The sequence below is a fragment of the Cygnus olor genome, chromosome 11 (genome assembly GCF_009769625.2).
Source record: "Cygnus olor isolate bCygOlo1 chromosome 11, bCygOlo1.pri.v2, whole genome shotgun sequence".
NCBI lineage: Eukaryota > Metazoa > Chordata > Aves > Anseriformes > Anatidae > Cygnus > Cygnus olor.
This window is the reverse complement of record NC_049179.1, coordinates 4141113-4157852: the sequence shown is the minus strand read 5'-3', so window position 1 is coordinate 4157852 and position 16740 is coordinate 4141113. Positions and strand designations below refer to the sequence as shown.

Below are 16740 nucleotides of genomic sequence, written 5' to 3'. Positions count from 1 at the left end.
TTAGACTATTATGTGCCAAATGCTGAGAAAATAATAGTATTAATGAGTCCAAACTGGTCCTTTTGATAATACTGGGAATTCTGAATTTCTATTCAAGATAGACAAAAGTTTTCTGATAGGTGAACAAAGAGACAATCTTCTGATCTTCATACTGTTGTTGTCTCTTTCCTTTGGTGTTCCCCAGTAAAATCTTCAGTATTTCCTGAAGTAACCAGGCATTATGAGCCTTTTGGATGATCTTTCCCCAAAGGGCTTGCTTTGTTTCACCAGCTTTTGAAGTTCTATTTCTCCTTTATTATCCCTCTATTGGTTGGTGTAGTGTCTAATTGAATCCTCACTCTTGATTTCTGGATGGTCGGAGCAATGTTTGTAATGTGAAAGAAAGCTCAATTTCCAACAATTTAAATCAGGGTGCTCAGCCTCTAGGCAGGTCAGAGGGACAGCACTAATCTGTCCTCCCCTGTCATGGGAAAGGAGCTAGCTGGGTCATTTGGCTGGAAGGTTTAAGGTGATGATTTAAGGTGCTGTAATATTCATATTCCCTCTCTTAGTAACACCCTTTGAAGGAAGCTGGGGTTCAGAAAAGAGAGAAAAAATGACACACACGTTTAATGTCTAGCTTTATACCACATGGATTTCTTTACTATTTGATTTAAATACATAAAGAAACACCAATGGCTATTTATCTACTACCTCTCCTCTGATGCTATGCTGTAAGAGTGTGCAAATAACCAGAAATACACTCATAGTGCAATAAGTGTAAATTTTTATAACAAGATGCAGGTGCAAACAATAAGATAAAAAATCCAAACTTTTAACTGGTTTGCACAGAATATTTATTTCCTGGATGATCTTGTACAACTTTTAAAGCCTTCCTCTTTCAAACTGCTCTTAAAAATAGCGCGTTTGAAACAAGTGATCTATTATGCAATAACAATTGTGCTAAACAGAAAAAGAGCAGCTGTTACTGGAAGTTGCACTTAATTGTTGTATTTTCCAGCATAAGGTTGCCTGGTGGGAACAGTGTGGGGGAAAAATGCAAGCAATTGCCAAAAACCAAGCACGTGAGGTGAAACTTGAATTTGCTCTCATGAGAACTTTCTAAGATTCGTAAGTGGCTGAGAAAAGCATGCTGTATTTAAATCTCTGGAGATTACTGTATATAGAGAGAGCAGAGCAGGCAGTGTTGGCCAGAAAAAGAGAGGAGAATGTAGAAAATCAGAAGGACTGTTGGGAAGGTAAGAGCCCTCAGGATGGACGGAGATAAAATGCCTGTTGGCACTTCATTTTTTTTTCTTTTGTGGCTTCCTGAGTAAATTTGAAGCTCCTTAATTGTTCTCTCTCCTTTCACCCCCACAGAACAGCTTTATTTTTATTATTATTATTATTTTATTTTATTTTTAAATGAAAGGAGCAAACCACAACTCTGTAACAAACATTAATCTTAACAGAGTAGAAAACAGATAAATTAACTTGGGGCATTTTGTAAGCACTGTAGGCGAAATTTTGGTGTGATATATGTGTGCCTTAAAAGCAGTCTCCAAAGTCGGACTTAGGCAAAATAGCCCCCTAGGCTCTGGCTGTCGTCAGACCGGTGGGAAAGCCATGGCAGGAGGCACCCCCAGGCAGAAGCAGGAGAAGGTCCAGAAGCGAGGGGTTGCATGGGTGCCTCCTGGCCCAGCGGTGGCCATTACTCACTCGTGAGCATTTCTGTGCTTTGGCACTGCTCTGACCCACAAAATCTGCCACAGGGGGTCTGTGCTCTGGGAATGCAGCTTGTTAGTCAATGTGTTCTTGCAGCACGAGGCTGTAAAACGCTGTGGGTCGTAACAGGCAGCTATTTATTTCTTAATATGTCCTTAGATGCCAGAGGGGAGGATTTTTATTTATTTATTTATTTATTTGGTTACAAAATAAAATAGCACTGGAATGCATTTATTAGGGAATGACTGTATTTATTTTGAACAACAACACATTCATCCAAATCCACAGTCAAAACTACAAGAAAGTACAGTTTCCACAATACCCCAAGTTTGATTCTCCAAACACCTATATTGCCTCCCGTTGTGAATAATTCCACTGGCTTCTGTGAAAAAACATGCAGTAGCCAACCTTTAACCCAGTACTATTTGCAGGATCACTCTCCACATTACTTCAGTACTAAGTTTAGCTCTAGAGAACAAACACGTTGCCCAAAAAAGAACAAATGCAAACTGAAAATTGAGCAATGCTCTGAAAATGATTTTTTTCAACATTAGTATGATCAAGTTTGATTACTATTAATTCATTAACCAGCATATATTACAGCTGGAAAATCTGTTTCTTGTTGCCAACTGTGTTACATTGATTCAGTATGAGTGCGACCACTGAATACCAGTCGATATTAGAAAATTGCATAGTTTTTTGCAAATTAACAATCATTTTTTTTCTTTGCACAAAACCAATCTTGATGTCTGCAAAAGCTTAGAATATGAGATGATAATTGTTCCCATTTTATTATGGAGATGCTGGTCATGGCTCCATAGTTAAGACTCAGCTGAGTTTCGTCCCTGAAGCAGGAATTCATCTGTATTGCTAAAAATGAAAATCACCACCTCTGAGGTAGATCTGTAACACCTTCTTCCTGAATAAAATTCTGGCCTTTGTGAAGTCAATACAAACTGCAGTATTGGTACCATGCATTTTCAAAGAATTTTTGAACATATGTGATGATAAAGTTTTAAAGTGAGTTCTTTAAGCAAACATAATTGACAACAACTTGATCAGAGCATATTTTTGATATTGCTGTGCTGTCATATCAGTGTGTCACCACTTATGGCTTGCATGTTGATCATTTTAGACAAGTAGATGTAATTTGTACAGTAATTTGCAGCACAGGAATGGCCTAAGTAGGAGAAACAAGATTTACTGTTGATTTACAGGCAGAACCTGTTCTAATCAGAAGGACTTTGAGAAAACATAGACCTTATATACCTCGGCCAACAGCCACACAGCAAGTGTGGGCTGGTCACTCAGTATGTCGTATAAACAAACTGTCCCTTTCTCATTGCTGACTTGTACTGTGCTTTTCCCTGTTTTCCATGGTGCATTAAAGGAAGCAATACAGTGAGGCATGTGAAGCCTACTGACTCTGCAAAATTCTCGCACAGTAAGTGATAAAACCTGCCTCTACCGTTTTGGATAAAAAACAACGTCGGCAGTTTCTTCTGGTTAATTGGCTATTTGTCTCTTTTTATTTTCATGCACAGATATTTCATGTTAGGTGCTGGCATTAGTGGAAGAGCAAGGGCCTTTCAGATACAGGGCAGCCTCTGGTTGTTCCTACCTTCATAAACTCTGCTCAGACACAGGTGGCTGGCAGTCACCTAGGGCAGCTACTGTCAGACACCACCAACACACAAGAGTGCCCTCTGCAATGAGGGGTAAAAGCAGCTTCAGTCTGCAACAGAACAGGTCTGAATCACTTTTACACACCAATTGGTTTTACGTAGTGCAGTGTATACAGGAGAGATGAACCTGCTTGTCTGTGCTGTCAATATAAAGTCTACGGTTATGAATAACTGCAGCATTGTCTTGATTATCCGGTGTGATCTCCTCAGACAAATAGAGGACTGATTCTGTGGACCTTCCCCTTTTGTTGGTGTGGCTCTCCAAATAATCCTACCCTTTCATATTCAGCTGCATTATATAGCTATATAAATTTTAACCCATGTCAGAGAAAGGGTAAATCAAATCAGCATTTTGCACAAGGTTGATACAGTGTCTGGGAAACCTAAATTCATTACAGTTCTGCAAGTTTTCTTCAAAAACATCATTAAAATGGGAATTATACTCCCTGAAGTATACAGCATCATCTGACTTAGAGCTACAGCAAACAAAGCTTTGCCTGACCTGCTAATTCTATCCCTCTGCTGCCATGAATTCAGTGTGGCACACCGGGGAGCATGATAAAGACACACAGTGATGCAGGCCTGACCTGCCCAAATGCTGCGGCTGATTCTGACAACAGTATTCTTCCAAATCACTTCTGTGGATACCTCACTGAAGTGCACAGGCTGTTACTGACAACACAAAGGGTTCCTTCCTTCAGGAGTGAGATCAGAAAACAGTGTGGAATTCTAGGAAGCAGAACTGTAGGAATCCAAAGGGAATAGGACCCTAAAACGAGTGCATTGAAGAGTTACCTTGAAATTTTGCCTTGAAAATAGCTCAGGAGCATCATTGAATAGGATGTCTATTTATTCATGATCACCACCACCAACCATGCACATGTATGTATATACGCATGTATGTATATTAGAAATGAACTTTGAATTTATTGGATGCATTCAATTCACAATGATTAAGCAGAAATAATTTCATTTTTCAAAGTTGAAGCTTGACCACAGTCCTGAAATAGCATCAGCTAAGTATCTAGGAAGCAGCATATGCCCAACCACTTCCGTTTAGCCAGAGAGAACCCATGCTTCAGAAATCTAATGTGGAGCTGACGTCTGATGAGGAATTCAGATCTAGGAGTAGGTCTGAGACCAGTTTCTAATTTTAATTACTGCTACCAAAATAAAAATTACTCCCAGTAAGCAGATGAAATCTCTCCACGTAGATCAGCAGCAGCAGAGGGCCTCTTAGAAGCTTGTACAGACACAGGCCATGTGCTAACTTATGCACAGCACAAGCCTCTGTTGCTGGCCCATCTCCACAGGAATGGAACTTACCCAGAAAGCACAGCAGGAGAGATTCAGACTAATATTCTAGGTTAGGTTTTTAATATTGGATAACAAAAAGGTCAAGTAAATTGTTTTAAAATAACTGGATGTTATTGCCACGAAGAACCTGTGCAGAAGTACAGCTTTATCTTTTTGGTGTTGAACTTGTAACACTTTTTTTTTAATCTTTCATGTTCATATTTTGAATTACTAAACCTCATCACTGATGAGCTGACTCCTCACTGTTCAACCAGTGGCTGCATAAAGATTTAGTAAAACTACTTTGATTGATGTTTAGGCAATTCAGGTATTGCTTTTTTTTTTTTTTCAGATAAGGCATTCTTCAATAATGGCTACAAGAAGTGAGATGTGCTCTTAATTCATTAATTCAGCACTGAACCAATTAACTACCTTTGCATGGAGTTTCATAACAATCTCATCTATTTTCAGTTAATTAGGCAGCATGATTAAGATCATCTGTGTTCAATTAACAGGTCAGTGTATCATCTCACTACAATTTCATCTAGGAGATAACTGGATCTGAAAACTGTATGAAAGAAACAACAATTTATTCCTCCCTTCATAATTTAATTATCTGATCTGAATGTGATCGGCCCTATGTCTCATGAAGTCAGTTTTGAACTTGTTTTCTTCACAAATGTTCTGTTTTGAAATGTGAATATCTAATTGAGGCATATGGGTTTTATAAAATGGTCCAAACAATCATTTGCATAATAAACAATACAACAAAATGAGAAAGAAAATTCTTCATTTCTTACTACATGTTTGTCAATTCATATTTATCATATACGTCATTTTCTTCTCCTGGATGAGTGTCTGAGTGATGAATTTCAATAAAAATGATATAGGTAATAGCTCCAAGTACTCCTCCCAGCATAGGTGCAACTACAGGGACCCACCACCAATTATTTCCAGCCCTGTAAGAAATAAACAAGAATTATCATTACCCATTACTTTAGTTAACACCCTACATTTTATTTGGCAGTGAAGAAATATGCCATAGACCTTTCTGTTTTGTCTCACATGTCTTTAAACGTATGACATCCCTGTCTGTCCTGTCCATATTGTGAATGAAATACTAAGTAATAACGACCAGGGGCACTGGTCTAAGTACTGTACATGCACCTTAGAAAATAAGGCCTCTTTACTGCATGGCTGTTTTGGGGGCAGGTGATAATTTCTCTCTTGTGGAAAACAGGCTTCATTGACTTGCAATGAAATGAACTGGGACATATTTATTGCACAGCAATCCTGAATGATGCTATTGCCAGATGCTCATGAATGGGTTTTCAGAAGTGATTAATGCAATGCATGTTGCAGTAATGGGTTATCTCATCTGCATGGAGATCTGCAGGTTCAGGCCTGCAATAGTATGTGCAGTGTTCCTCTTGACAACCTATAATAGATTACACTTGATTCCAATGTATTTGCCTTGAGGAATGTAATAAAATGCACAGACTATAAAGTGCTTGAAAAAAATACTTGACTAGAATGGTCAAGATTCAATTTCATGATGTAGTGTCTTCTCTCTGTGTTTAAAACATGGGGTCTTCCGGTAAGAGGTAAACAAGTATTCACAAGTTTTAAACACCTACAAATTGACTTTTTGTAAAATTGCTGTGTTCAGTTAAAAAGTCCAGCAGAGTAACATTGGTTCCAATGAAATGTTTAAATTCACTTTGCACAATTGATAAGATTTATTTTAAAATGCGTAAAACCATTCTACCATTCTATGATTTAGAAACACTTTTTAAGAAAGAAGTCCATCATTAAAAGGTATAAAATCAATACATAACAGCCTCTTTCAAAAAGCCCAAGTCTCCTGCATAATTGCTCTCCCTTTCCTGGAGGCTCACATTCAGACAGTAACTTGCTGACTAGCGCTTTTGGAGCACAGGCTTTCTTAACTGTACTGGTGCATGAAGGTGTTTTGATTCAATAGCATGCTGTATTAATTCAATGTGTGAGCCTTCAGTGAAAACCCAGCCACCTCAATTTCATGCATATTGAAAATGGAGAAGTAACTTTTTTTTTCCTCACAGAAATACCAAGGCACAAATTCATCTGTGAGAGGAACTCTACAGGAGGCTGCCAGGGAAATCTTGAAGCTGTATGGATAATTATTCAGCACTCAGTTGTGTAGATTTATGCAAGAGTAAATGTGTTTGTTGCAATCCAAGAACAGAGCAGTGCTTATCTCACAGTGCCCTACTGATGATATTACTGATGATATTATTATTCCTTGTGTAAAAATGCCTTGTGTGTGTTTATGTGTGTGTATTTTGCCTTTAGAATTACTTAAATTTTGCCCTGCGGGTATAATGTAACTCATGATATTGTTCTACTGAGTTTACAGATCTGTTTGTTGCTTAGTCATGAATGTTTGCTGAGTCCCTGAGTTTCTGGAACAAGCATGGACAAAGGTCTTACTGAATTAATCAGCACAACACACTCCACATCAGCTACCTGCATATAATCCCTGTGTATGTGTGTACGTGTGGGCGTGTAATGAAGGTGTTTCTCAGCAGGTTTCTCTCTGTGCTTGTGCCACGGCCTGACTTGTGCCTTGTCGGCTCCTGCCTGACCTGCGGACCACGGCCTAGGCTTGCAGCAGCTGCTCCCAGCTGTGCTTCAGAGATCCTCTGCTAAGACGGTGGCTGCAAAGCCTTTGCAGAGCGTGATGCCAAAGCTGAAATGAGATCGGGGCACGGCTGAGCTACGAGTTTCCATGACCCTCAACCCTCCTTCACTGAAACGGGCGCAAGAACTCCCTGTGACCAGCACAGAGAGCAGTGAGCGGAGCTCCCTGGAGCAGCGCCGCCGGCCGCGAGGTGTCAGCGTTCCCGCGCGTCGGCTCCGCGCCCCGCCGCCTGACAGGGCCCGGCCGGCCGGGGGCTGCCGCTCGCCATCCCGCTGCCTCGTCACGCTGATACCTTCGTCACCGTCCAGGCCGGGGCTTCGTACACACAGCTCCGGCGGCTCTCTCGCGACAGTCGAAACTGCGCTAACCAAAAGTGGGGTTTTTCTGAGCATATTCAAGTATTAGGTATGTGCTTAAGGAAGACTGCTGTTTGTCTCCGTCGTTACAAGGCAAATCACTAGAAACGTGCAGGTCCCTAAAGCCTGCCGTTGCCTCCCATGACACGGACAGTTCTTCCGAGGCACCCACCAAGCAGGGCAGCCTGCGCAGGATCAAGCCGCCGTGCTGACCACAGCTCTGCAGAGCAGGCCGTGTGGACACCCACGCCCATCCAGGTGCAGCCAGTCAGAACAGCTTCTTAGGGAGCCTCTAACCAAAGCTAGGCTGGTCCCACTGGCTAGGGAAACCACGCCACAGCCTGTGTTCCCAGGAGCAGGTGTTGGGAAACTGCTCCTTCAGGTGTGTGCATGCCAGTAACAGCAACATTTATAGACCCCATCTCAGCTGCCTCTCAAACCTCTGGACAACACCATGGTCCAGTGGGAGAACTCCCTCCGGTGTACTTACAGCTTTCTGCCAGATAAAAACTAGAATTTACTGGTCTGTCAAGCATGAAAAAGGGTAAAGTGGACTTTCCTTGTGAGAACTGATTATCTCAATGTATGGAGCATGGTGTCAGAGAGTCTCATCCTTTAACCTAGTCCAAAGTGATGCTTTTGTGGTGGTCCCTGGCTAGTCTGTACACACCACTTGAGCATTCACTGACCTGGACAGAGTGACTCAGTCACCCCGTGAAATGCTTTCAGGCAGTGTTTAATGTCTCTTCAGTATTTCCTATTGCTCAGTTTGTGCAACACTTTCCTCATGTCTCAGAAGAGGCTTCATGCTTAGGTCTCAGTTCCTGCCTTTTACCAGAGAGCTTAAACACCCGTCTCAAGGCTGTGAATCCTGGTTAAGCTGAGACATCCAAGGTTTAGTTATCAACTTTGGCTGTATCACTTAAGTCCCTTGTACATATGTGATGCCAGCAGAGCACAAGGCGGCTCAGGATCCCAGCTACAATTGTATAGACTTCTCATGTGGCCTGCAGCTGATCCAAGGCTTCCAGGTACCTAACAAAGCTCAAGTTCTTCCTAAGTCCCATACGGGTTTGCTCTGTAAATGGATGAGAAAATATTCGTGTTGTACCACCCCCTTGAACTCGGTTATAGCTGTAGGATTCTAACTGAAGGTAGAGAGGAAAACTTCTTCCTCAATTTATACTTCCCTGAGACTGCTATAAGTTTATTCTGGCCAAGACCAGAGATATCATATCTCGCTTATTATGTTCCCATTTTTAGATTTCTTAGTATGGTTTTTACAGTGGGAATACATTTCTGCCTTGTATATAAATCCTAAAACTAATTTAGGGAAGAGCCCATGTTGGTATAGATGCAGACTTTCCTTGTAATTTCTTAAGTATCGTAAATTGTAACGTCATATGATGTTACTTTTGGAGAGGAGTGCAGTTCACAGGTATTCTGTGACTAGATCACAGTACAATCAGGCTTTCAAACTTTTCAGCAATGTAATAGCAAACTTCATAATATGTTACAGATTCTAACACGTAATGCTATAGTTAACATTATAGTAAACAACTAATAAGTGGTATTGGATGCTTGGTATGGGATATCACTCTGCAGGCTGCCATTCTAAGAAGCGCAGTCTAATGGCACAGTGGTCAGAGCTGCTGAGGAGGAAAAGTTCAGAGGTAACTGGGCTAGAGAGCAGACTTCAGCCTTGGGCTCACAAAAGCTGTGTTACATCCCAGCCTTGGAGCTGGCCTGTGGCGTGACTTTGTGCCTGTTTCCTCTGTTCTGTGTATCTTGCTCTTTTGTATGAGAAAAGCCTTGCTACTATACTCCTCTAGCAAGGCACATGATTTGTGTAGATGGAAGTCATACTAAATAAATACAGATTATTTGTACTTAATGAAGTAGCTAAAATGAAATCTCTATTAGGTAGGGTTCTGTAGCAGTCTACAGTACTTCTGGGGATTCTTACTTGTAAATAACCGGAAAAACAAACCATACAAAAATAAACCAGAAGATTCAACTACTGATGACAGATTACTCTCACTTAGATTTCCCAGAGTGGCTTTTACACTGGATATGTGTAAACTGTGGATTTGATGTGCAACTAATTAGCTATGTGTTTGGCCAGCCAAGAGTGTGTGTGTGCCTGTGCGCACACATGCACAGGGATTTGAGAGTGTGCTCTGAAATGTGGGGAAATGAAGGGGGCTTTCTTTCATTTACTCCTTCACTCCCAGCCAGGAAGTCAGGCTTTTAGGTTGTTGTATATTTCTACAATAAGTCAGTAGTAATAACAGATTAAATCAGTCTGATACATCTGTGTTTTTATAGCACACAGTATATATTCCCACCTAACTCCCTCATGATTTCTTTTTTTTCTGAAAGCTGCAGTAGAAGAGAAGAAAGCACTTATTTTATATTTTCAGTGACCTCTAAGAATTTCTAATATTTTGGGAAGGGTCTACTTGAAGCAATGATTGATATTAGAGATAATGTGTGCTTGATTTTCCCTAGAAGCAGGAAATCCTTTTTAAAGCCCAGTACCTAGAGCATGTCTGACAAAGTGCATGAGTAGTTTCTGGTATGCAAAGAATTACCTATATGTATATAAAGGATGACTTGGTACCATGTTGGATCAGGACCCTACTTTCCTAGGAAGCAGTTTCAGCCAAAAGCATTTCACTTCATATCCAGGCTTACTTACGTGAATACTTCCATTCCCCATCCCGCAATGGCTGTGAAGAGCCTTGGGCCGAGGTCCCTGGCTGGGTTCATGGCACAGCCACTGTTCATTCCCAGGGAGCAAGTAAGAACGATTATAAGAAGTCCAACTGCAATTGGCTCCAGGCCCTTTGGTACTCTGTTATTTCTGGTGTCAAAAATAGCAAATATAGCCAGAAGAAGAACAGCTGTTGACATCACCTGGCCAATGCAAAGAAAAGAATATTGAATAAATATGTGCAGGTTGCTTCTAATAATGAAAAGAAGAGCTACAACATCTCTGTGGACTGTGGTGGCTTAAAGCTGGTATTTAGATCTATCCCACTATACAAAGTATCAAAGTTTGAACCCCAGTCTCTCTCTAGTTCACAGTAATGAGAAATTTGCATATGTGTGATGAAAGAAAAGAACAAGAAATGTGCTGAGTACATAGCAAAAACTCTGCAACAACCTGGTGTGGAAAAACAGAGGATTTAAAAGGTATTTCCTGTGTGAGGTCTAATGCTTTGTTTCCACATCTTTTTTCTGTTCAGTTCAACAGGGTTTTTTTTGTTGTTTTGTTTTTTTTGTAGTTCTGCTCTGCCACTACGTTGATAAAAAAGTGCTTTATGTGACAGTAGCTTATTCTAATAAATTACCAGACTAAATATGCACCTCTTAATCCAGACACTTCATAGCACAGGGGAAAAAAGTGAAGTCTACAACATCAAAACTGAGCAGCTAAAAACTTACCCAAATCACCTGCATTAAGGTTGCATGTGTGACTGTAACATGATCTCATGATCTCTCTATTGCATATACTAATTGAGCTGGTGAAAGAAATTTTCTTGGAATGACTTTCTGATGGAAGTGCTGCTCTGCTTAAATCAAATGTTTTGTAAATGCTGATTTTGCTAATAATTAACTTTATGGAAAAACAGAAAGAAGTTTTAGCAATGTCAAAACACAATTTTACATTGATTTTAAAGTGACAAGTTTGGGCTTTCTTTTGCTTTTTTTTTGGTTTTGTTTTGTTTGTTTTGTTGTTTTTTTTTTTTACTTCATCTGGTTTTGATTTTAAAATATCCATTGGCAAAAGGATCTTAATGGAAAGAAAAATCTGCTGACTGCTCCAAATCAAAATTCAGAAATTGTCACAAAAAGTCACAACAAAGGTGTTAAGGTTTGTTGTCGTTTGTTTGTTTTTGTTCAGATTTCACAATTGTCCTGCCGTTTACACGAGGAATTCCTGTGCTCTAGCAATCCCTAGTTTTTCATAGCTCAGTTGCACAGTATTTGTTTCATGTATGCCTGAAGAAAACAGGTAAATTGATTAGAAGTAGTTAGGAGATATGAAGCTGCATTTTTCACTGTTGGGTAAGTGGGACTAGAAGATACAGACTGGAAATGAAGTAGAGAATTTTGGAGATTCAGTGGTTTGAAAGAATAACAAATATCACAAATCTATTTGCAAAGAGAAGGTTGGAGATGAGGCTTATGGTAGCAGAAAACTCACGTGTTACCATGGCTGTTTAAGCATTTCTTAAGGAATAACAGATCCACAAAATGAGCTGGCTTTTGATGCAAATAGACATAGTGCTGCTGAAGTTTATGGAGAAACACTGATTTATGCTGGGGAAAACCTCTTACACGTATCACATTAAACACATGTAGAGTGCAACAATTAATATGATGTATGTGGAAAGAACAACTTGAAATTAACGTGCTTGTAAAATATGACTAAAATGTAACCCCCGCAAACAGCATTGCATTCTCATTGCTATTGTACATAGTGATGTATGACCAAAATGGTGAGAGTCATCAGACCCGTTAAAGAGCTATGTATTTTTTATTGCCAAGTTTTATAGTTTTCAGTATGTTTAATTTGTAGAGTCAAGACAGCAAGTGCACTTACCTGATCTGCAAATCCATTTATGAGGGATAGATATGGAGCTGGATATGTTGCAAAGATATGTGCTGTGGCATTAGGTCCTGTGACTTCAAGTGTTCCGTTGCTGTACTCCATAAAGGCATCTGTAGAAAACAGCAATTACCTGGTTGCACTTCTCCATAAACATTAGGTTTTCTTGGACTAGAATATATGTGATAGATGTGTGCACTTCATATTCTCATCTGAAAATGCTTATTTTATCTGGGAGCATAGTTAATGGATTTGAGGTGATGTGCTCATTCCTTCCTGTCTCATCTCTCCTCCTGTGCATTGAAGGACTTGTTTTATGTACCACAGCCTTCAAAATGGGGCTTTTTTTCCCCCCCTGCACATTGCTCCAAAATCAGCGCAAGGGAGAGTTTTCTGATTCTGAACACATTTGCATTATTCTGTAAGAGGTGCGATATTTGGCACAATGCCCTGAGAAATGCATAGCATCCTGACTGTACTTTGTAAACTTTTGGAATTCCCAGCCAGGAGGAATTACTGCTATTCTCTTTGACACTTGTGCAATGACTTGTTCTGGGTATGAGCTCTCCTGAGAGATCTCGTCTTCTAAAGAAGTTTGATTTTTTCACTCTGCATGAGCTTAACACCCAACTGCTATGCTAGTCGTCCACAAGGGGAAGGGAAGGGCTAAGCCCAAAACTTCACTTCATTGTTTATTTAAGTTAGTGTATTTGTAAGTCCACATGCATCTATGTTAGTATATTTTAAGTCTATTTTAAATGGTATAATATGACTTCTGCATCAGAATAATTTGATAGCAAGCCCTGAAGTTCCCAAACTCTAACACTAACCTTAAACAAACAAAACCAAAACCAAACAATCAAATAAAAAATACCACCAAGCCCAAAATAGTAACCACAGTTCCTAACTTGTTTTTTTTTCTTTTTTTTTTCCTGCTCCTGATTTCTATCGGTACTGAGCACCTAACTGATTTACAGTAGGCATTTCCTTTCTTATTTTTTTATTTTCTTGCATCCAGACCCAGCACTCTGGAGACACAATGCAGTAAGAGGGGCTTTGGAGAAGGGAGGCTGGGGCAGAAGCAGAATTTTGGAGGAGGTGATTAAAGGAACTGATCTGACTGCATGGATTCATCAACTCAGGGACACCTGTGTATGTAAGTCAAAGATTTACCGAGTTGTTTTTCCCTTTGTGGCACACTATAAAATAGAAACATGCCTAAAGGATAGGAGTAATCTCTCCCGCCTCCCCCCAGTGTATGACCCCTTCATCACTACCTGGAGTTCATTGCCTTGGAGAGTTCTCTGTCTAGGGTGGTCTGCAGTTTAGTCAGGAGGGACTTGAACTCATATCCTGTAACCTCAATGAATGGCATTGGTGATACTAGCCTACAGGCACTTGGATCACGTCTTTAATGTTTCTAATTTGCCTGGAAGATGAATAGCCCTATATCCTGGCTATTAAGTAATTTAAAATCCTTACTGAGAAATACATGATCTCAGAGTATCTGATTTCCCATGAATAATTTTTCTAAATTTCAGAACATTTCCTGCAGTATTAGTGTTTCAGAAAAGTTGTAGGATATCTGGAACGTTTGAGCCTTTTTTTTTTTTTCTTCAAATCCTTTATACTTCTTCCTTTCTTCTTTATGGTTTCAGCCTCAGTCCTGCCATTAGCTCTGTGTTAACAGTCCTCTGCCTGCTTGGCATTTATTGAAAAACTGGGGCCTTAGAGACAGTCTGACCTCTAGTTTGTCCCATGACCATGTCTAAGGTATACTCACCGTAATAAATCCCAAAGACAGCTGCTGCTCCAACAAATGCTCCCAGGAGTTGTGCTAATATGTAAATTGGTAATTTGGTCCATTTTAATCTTCCAGTCACGCACATGGCTAATGAAACGGCTGGGTTTATGTGACCACCTGAAAAATAAATCACAAAGTAAGTCATATGAATGACTCAGATACATGAGAATAGGTGAAGGATTTGCAAAAACATGGGCACTTTTGAGCATGAGACCATGTACATGGTTTCCCAGAGGTTATTTTGCGACTAAATGCTGTTTGCAATTAAACTGAAATAAGTTGGATGAAACTGAGGGGGAGGAGGAGGGAGCCAGTATCCACCAAGATCCACTAAGAGCTTCCTTACTGATGTTCGCAGAGTGTGCTATGTATCAGAATGCTGTCCTGCAGTATATAATCTATGAATCTACAGATAACTTTTCTAGAAGAAGCCTGAATCTGTCCTATTGGTTGTGATGGGAGGGTCCATCACTCTGCAGGTATTCTCTCTCCTCAAGGACTTTGGCTTTTTATCCATTTTTAAGGGAGGACTGGGGCAGCAAAACATTGATTCAATTTAACAGTCATGTATTGAAAGTAAGGACGATTACCAACTTGATCATATTCTGAATCTTGAGCTAGATCTTGACTACACTCAAGGGAAATGGATTTAAGTCATGTTCATGTCCCTCTCTTCAGCAAGGGGTTACCTCTGAGCTCTGTTTTCGTGAACATAAAATAATATTAGGGCTGCCCAGCTTCACGCTGACTGCTGGTGAGCTATGCCCAGATGGGAGAGGGGAAAGCAGTGCATAATTCTTTATCACACATTTTCATCAAGCTCTTACACCCTGCAGGAGGTTCCGCAGTGAGGGAACTGATAAGGCACTTGTACCAAATCAGAGAATTCCTGTGCAATCTCCCTCCTTCACGTTTAGGAGTAGCTACACCTGAGCTCACACATAGGAGACTTCAGCAACACTGGAAGTCTTTGTGATGGTTTTAATTTCTGAAATGTATTTATTATCGTACTACATGCTAGTCACTTTCCTCAATATCTTTTATCAACATAGGAAAAAAAAAGTGTTGAATGCCTTTGGAAAACTTCAGTTTTCACAAATATGTAGTTTATACTTAAGAAATCCAAATTTCTTGCCAAATAAATAAACAGATGTATTTCATGGTAAAAATACAGTAAAACACAAGCATTGCAAGGATGTAGCAAGTCCATTGCTTACCTTCCAGGCAAAGTCACATTTCAGCCCATACTGCTATCAGAAAAAATGGCCTTTGTCTTTAATAAAATAAATAAAAGAGAGTGACCTTTGTCTGTCAAAGGACAGTGTTGGAGAAAGGGCCTCTATGTACAGTTTCTGTTATTTGCTTGCACTTCAGGTCACTGAGTCATTATCTTTTGAAATCCAGGCACCTTTGATACATAAAGAACTGACAAACACAGATAACAAGCTGGATAAAACCTTCTTTGTATCATTTCCAAAACTCTGACCTGGTAGCATCAGTCTTGAATTAATTTTGAATTCCTCACTGTGTTTCAAATTCTTCAGTGCAGAGCAGATAGATGGATGGCACCTTGTTTAACAGCCCTTCATGTGAATTTTGATAAATTGTTGTCTTGTCTTTTGTTCTTTACTCTGGCTGGAATGAATCATTTTACTTTCTTTCAACACCTGATACTGTTCCCCACCTGTATATAATACAGGGTGATTATGATGGTCAGGACAAGTCATATTAATATTAGCAGTCTGATTAACATTAAATCTGCAAAGGAAAAGTCTTGTTGAAGGCTCTCATGCTGACATAGAGGACTTAAAAGATTCTTGGTTCCTGTGCCACTGGCAGTCTCTTAATTTAAAAAATAAATAAAGTCTGCTTTGGAAACTTCCCCATTTTTTCTAGTTACAGTGATCACAATGATGAGTTTGTCTGAAATGCTAAATTTGAAAAAATGGTGGGAAATTATATAGAGATTGAGGAAAATGAGATGGAAAAAAGCTTTAAAGGGAATTTACCTAGATAAAAGAGCTCAAGTTCACCAAGTGAAGACAATATATTTTGTGTTACTGTGAGTTTAGAATTCCACAAAGAGTTGATGCAAAATATTTTACCAATACATAAACATGAGACTTCATGGCCAAAGAGCCATGGAATTTGCTAACAAGGATATATGGGAACTGATATTCTAAAATGTCTACCAGTAATCAGATGTTGTCCCAGCCTATTGAAGTGTTTGTTCCTATTCTTTAATAGAGAAAATGCACTGCATGCAGAATCCTTTGTCGTGGGAAAAAAACTCAGGAAGCACAATACTGCAACCTCTGCAGCCACTGAGACCTGCTAGAATTGAACTCTAATTTTCTGTATAATAGAGATGAATGCCCTTAGAGAAGCAAATATAGGAAAGGTTAGTGTCCTTACAGGTTATTTTCATGATACTGCATTAGAAGGTTTTACCTGCCTATGTGTAAACCAAGAGCTGCAGCTTAAAGTTGTTCAGATAATAGGAACGTACTGCTGAATTAACTTTGCATGGTATCAGTGCACCATTCTACTCACTTTCAATGACAGTAGCAAGACTGCATGTTTTGCAGTACCTC

General features: G+C 39.8%; 1 protein-coding gene and 1 long non-coding RNA gene across 5 annotated transcripts in view; one reads left to right on the top strand and one right to left on the bottom strand.

Annotated features, from left to right (window-relative positions):
- Nucleotides 1-1164: 1164 nt before the first annotated feature.
- Nucleotides 1165-16583, top strand: LOC121075884. Its single transcript, XR_005823216.1, has 3 exons — nt 1165-1238; nt 13361-13498; nt 16394-16583. It is a non-coding gene; the product is annotated as an uncharacterized LOC121075884 (long non-coding RNA).
- AQP9 (aquaporin 9) overlaps nt 5015-16740 on the bottom strand; it is a 26353-nt gene continuing 14627 nt past the window's right edge. For 3 of the 4 annotated variants that reach the window (XM_040569608.1, XM_040569610.1, XM_040569609.1), the window contains 4 exons: nt 14126-14263; nt 12337-12455; nt 10426-10643; nt 5015-5644 (listed from right to left, as the gene is read on the bottom strand). In XM_040569608.1, the coding sequence (XP_040425542.1) occupies nt 5485-5644; nt 10426-10643; nt 12337-12455; nt 14126-14263 (635 nt within the window). In that variant the 3' untranslated portion in view covers nt 5015-5484. Of the gene's footprint in view, nt 5645-7647; nt 8803-10425; nt 10644-12336; nt 12456-14125; nt 14264-16740 lie in introns of those variants that run through there. The other variant, XM_040569611.1, reaches the window with a different exon arrangement.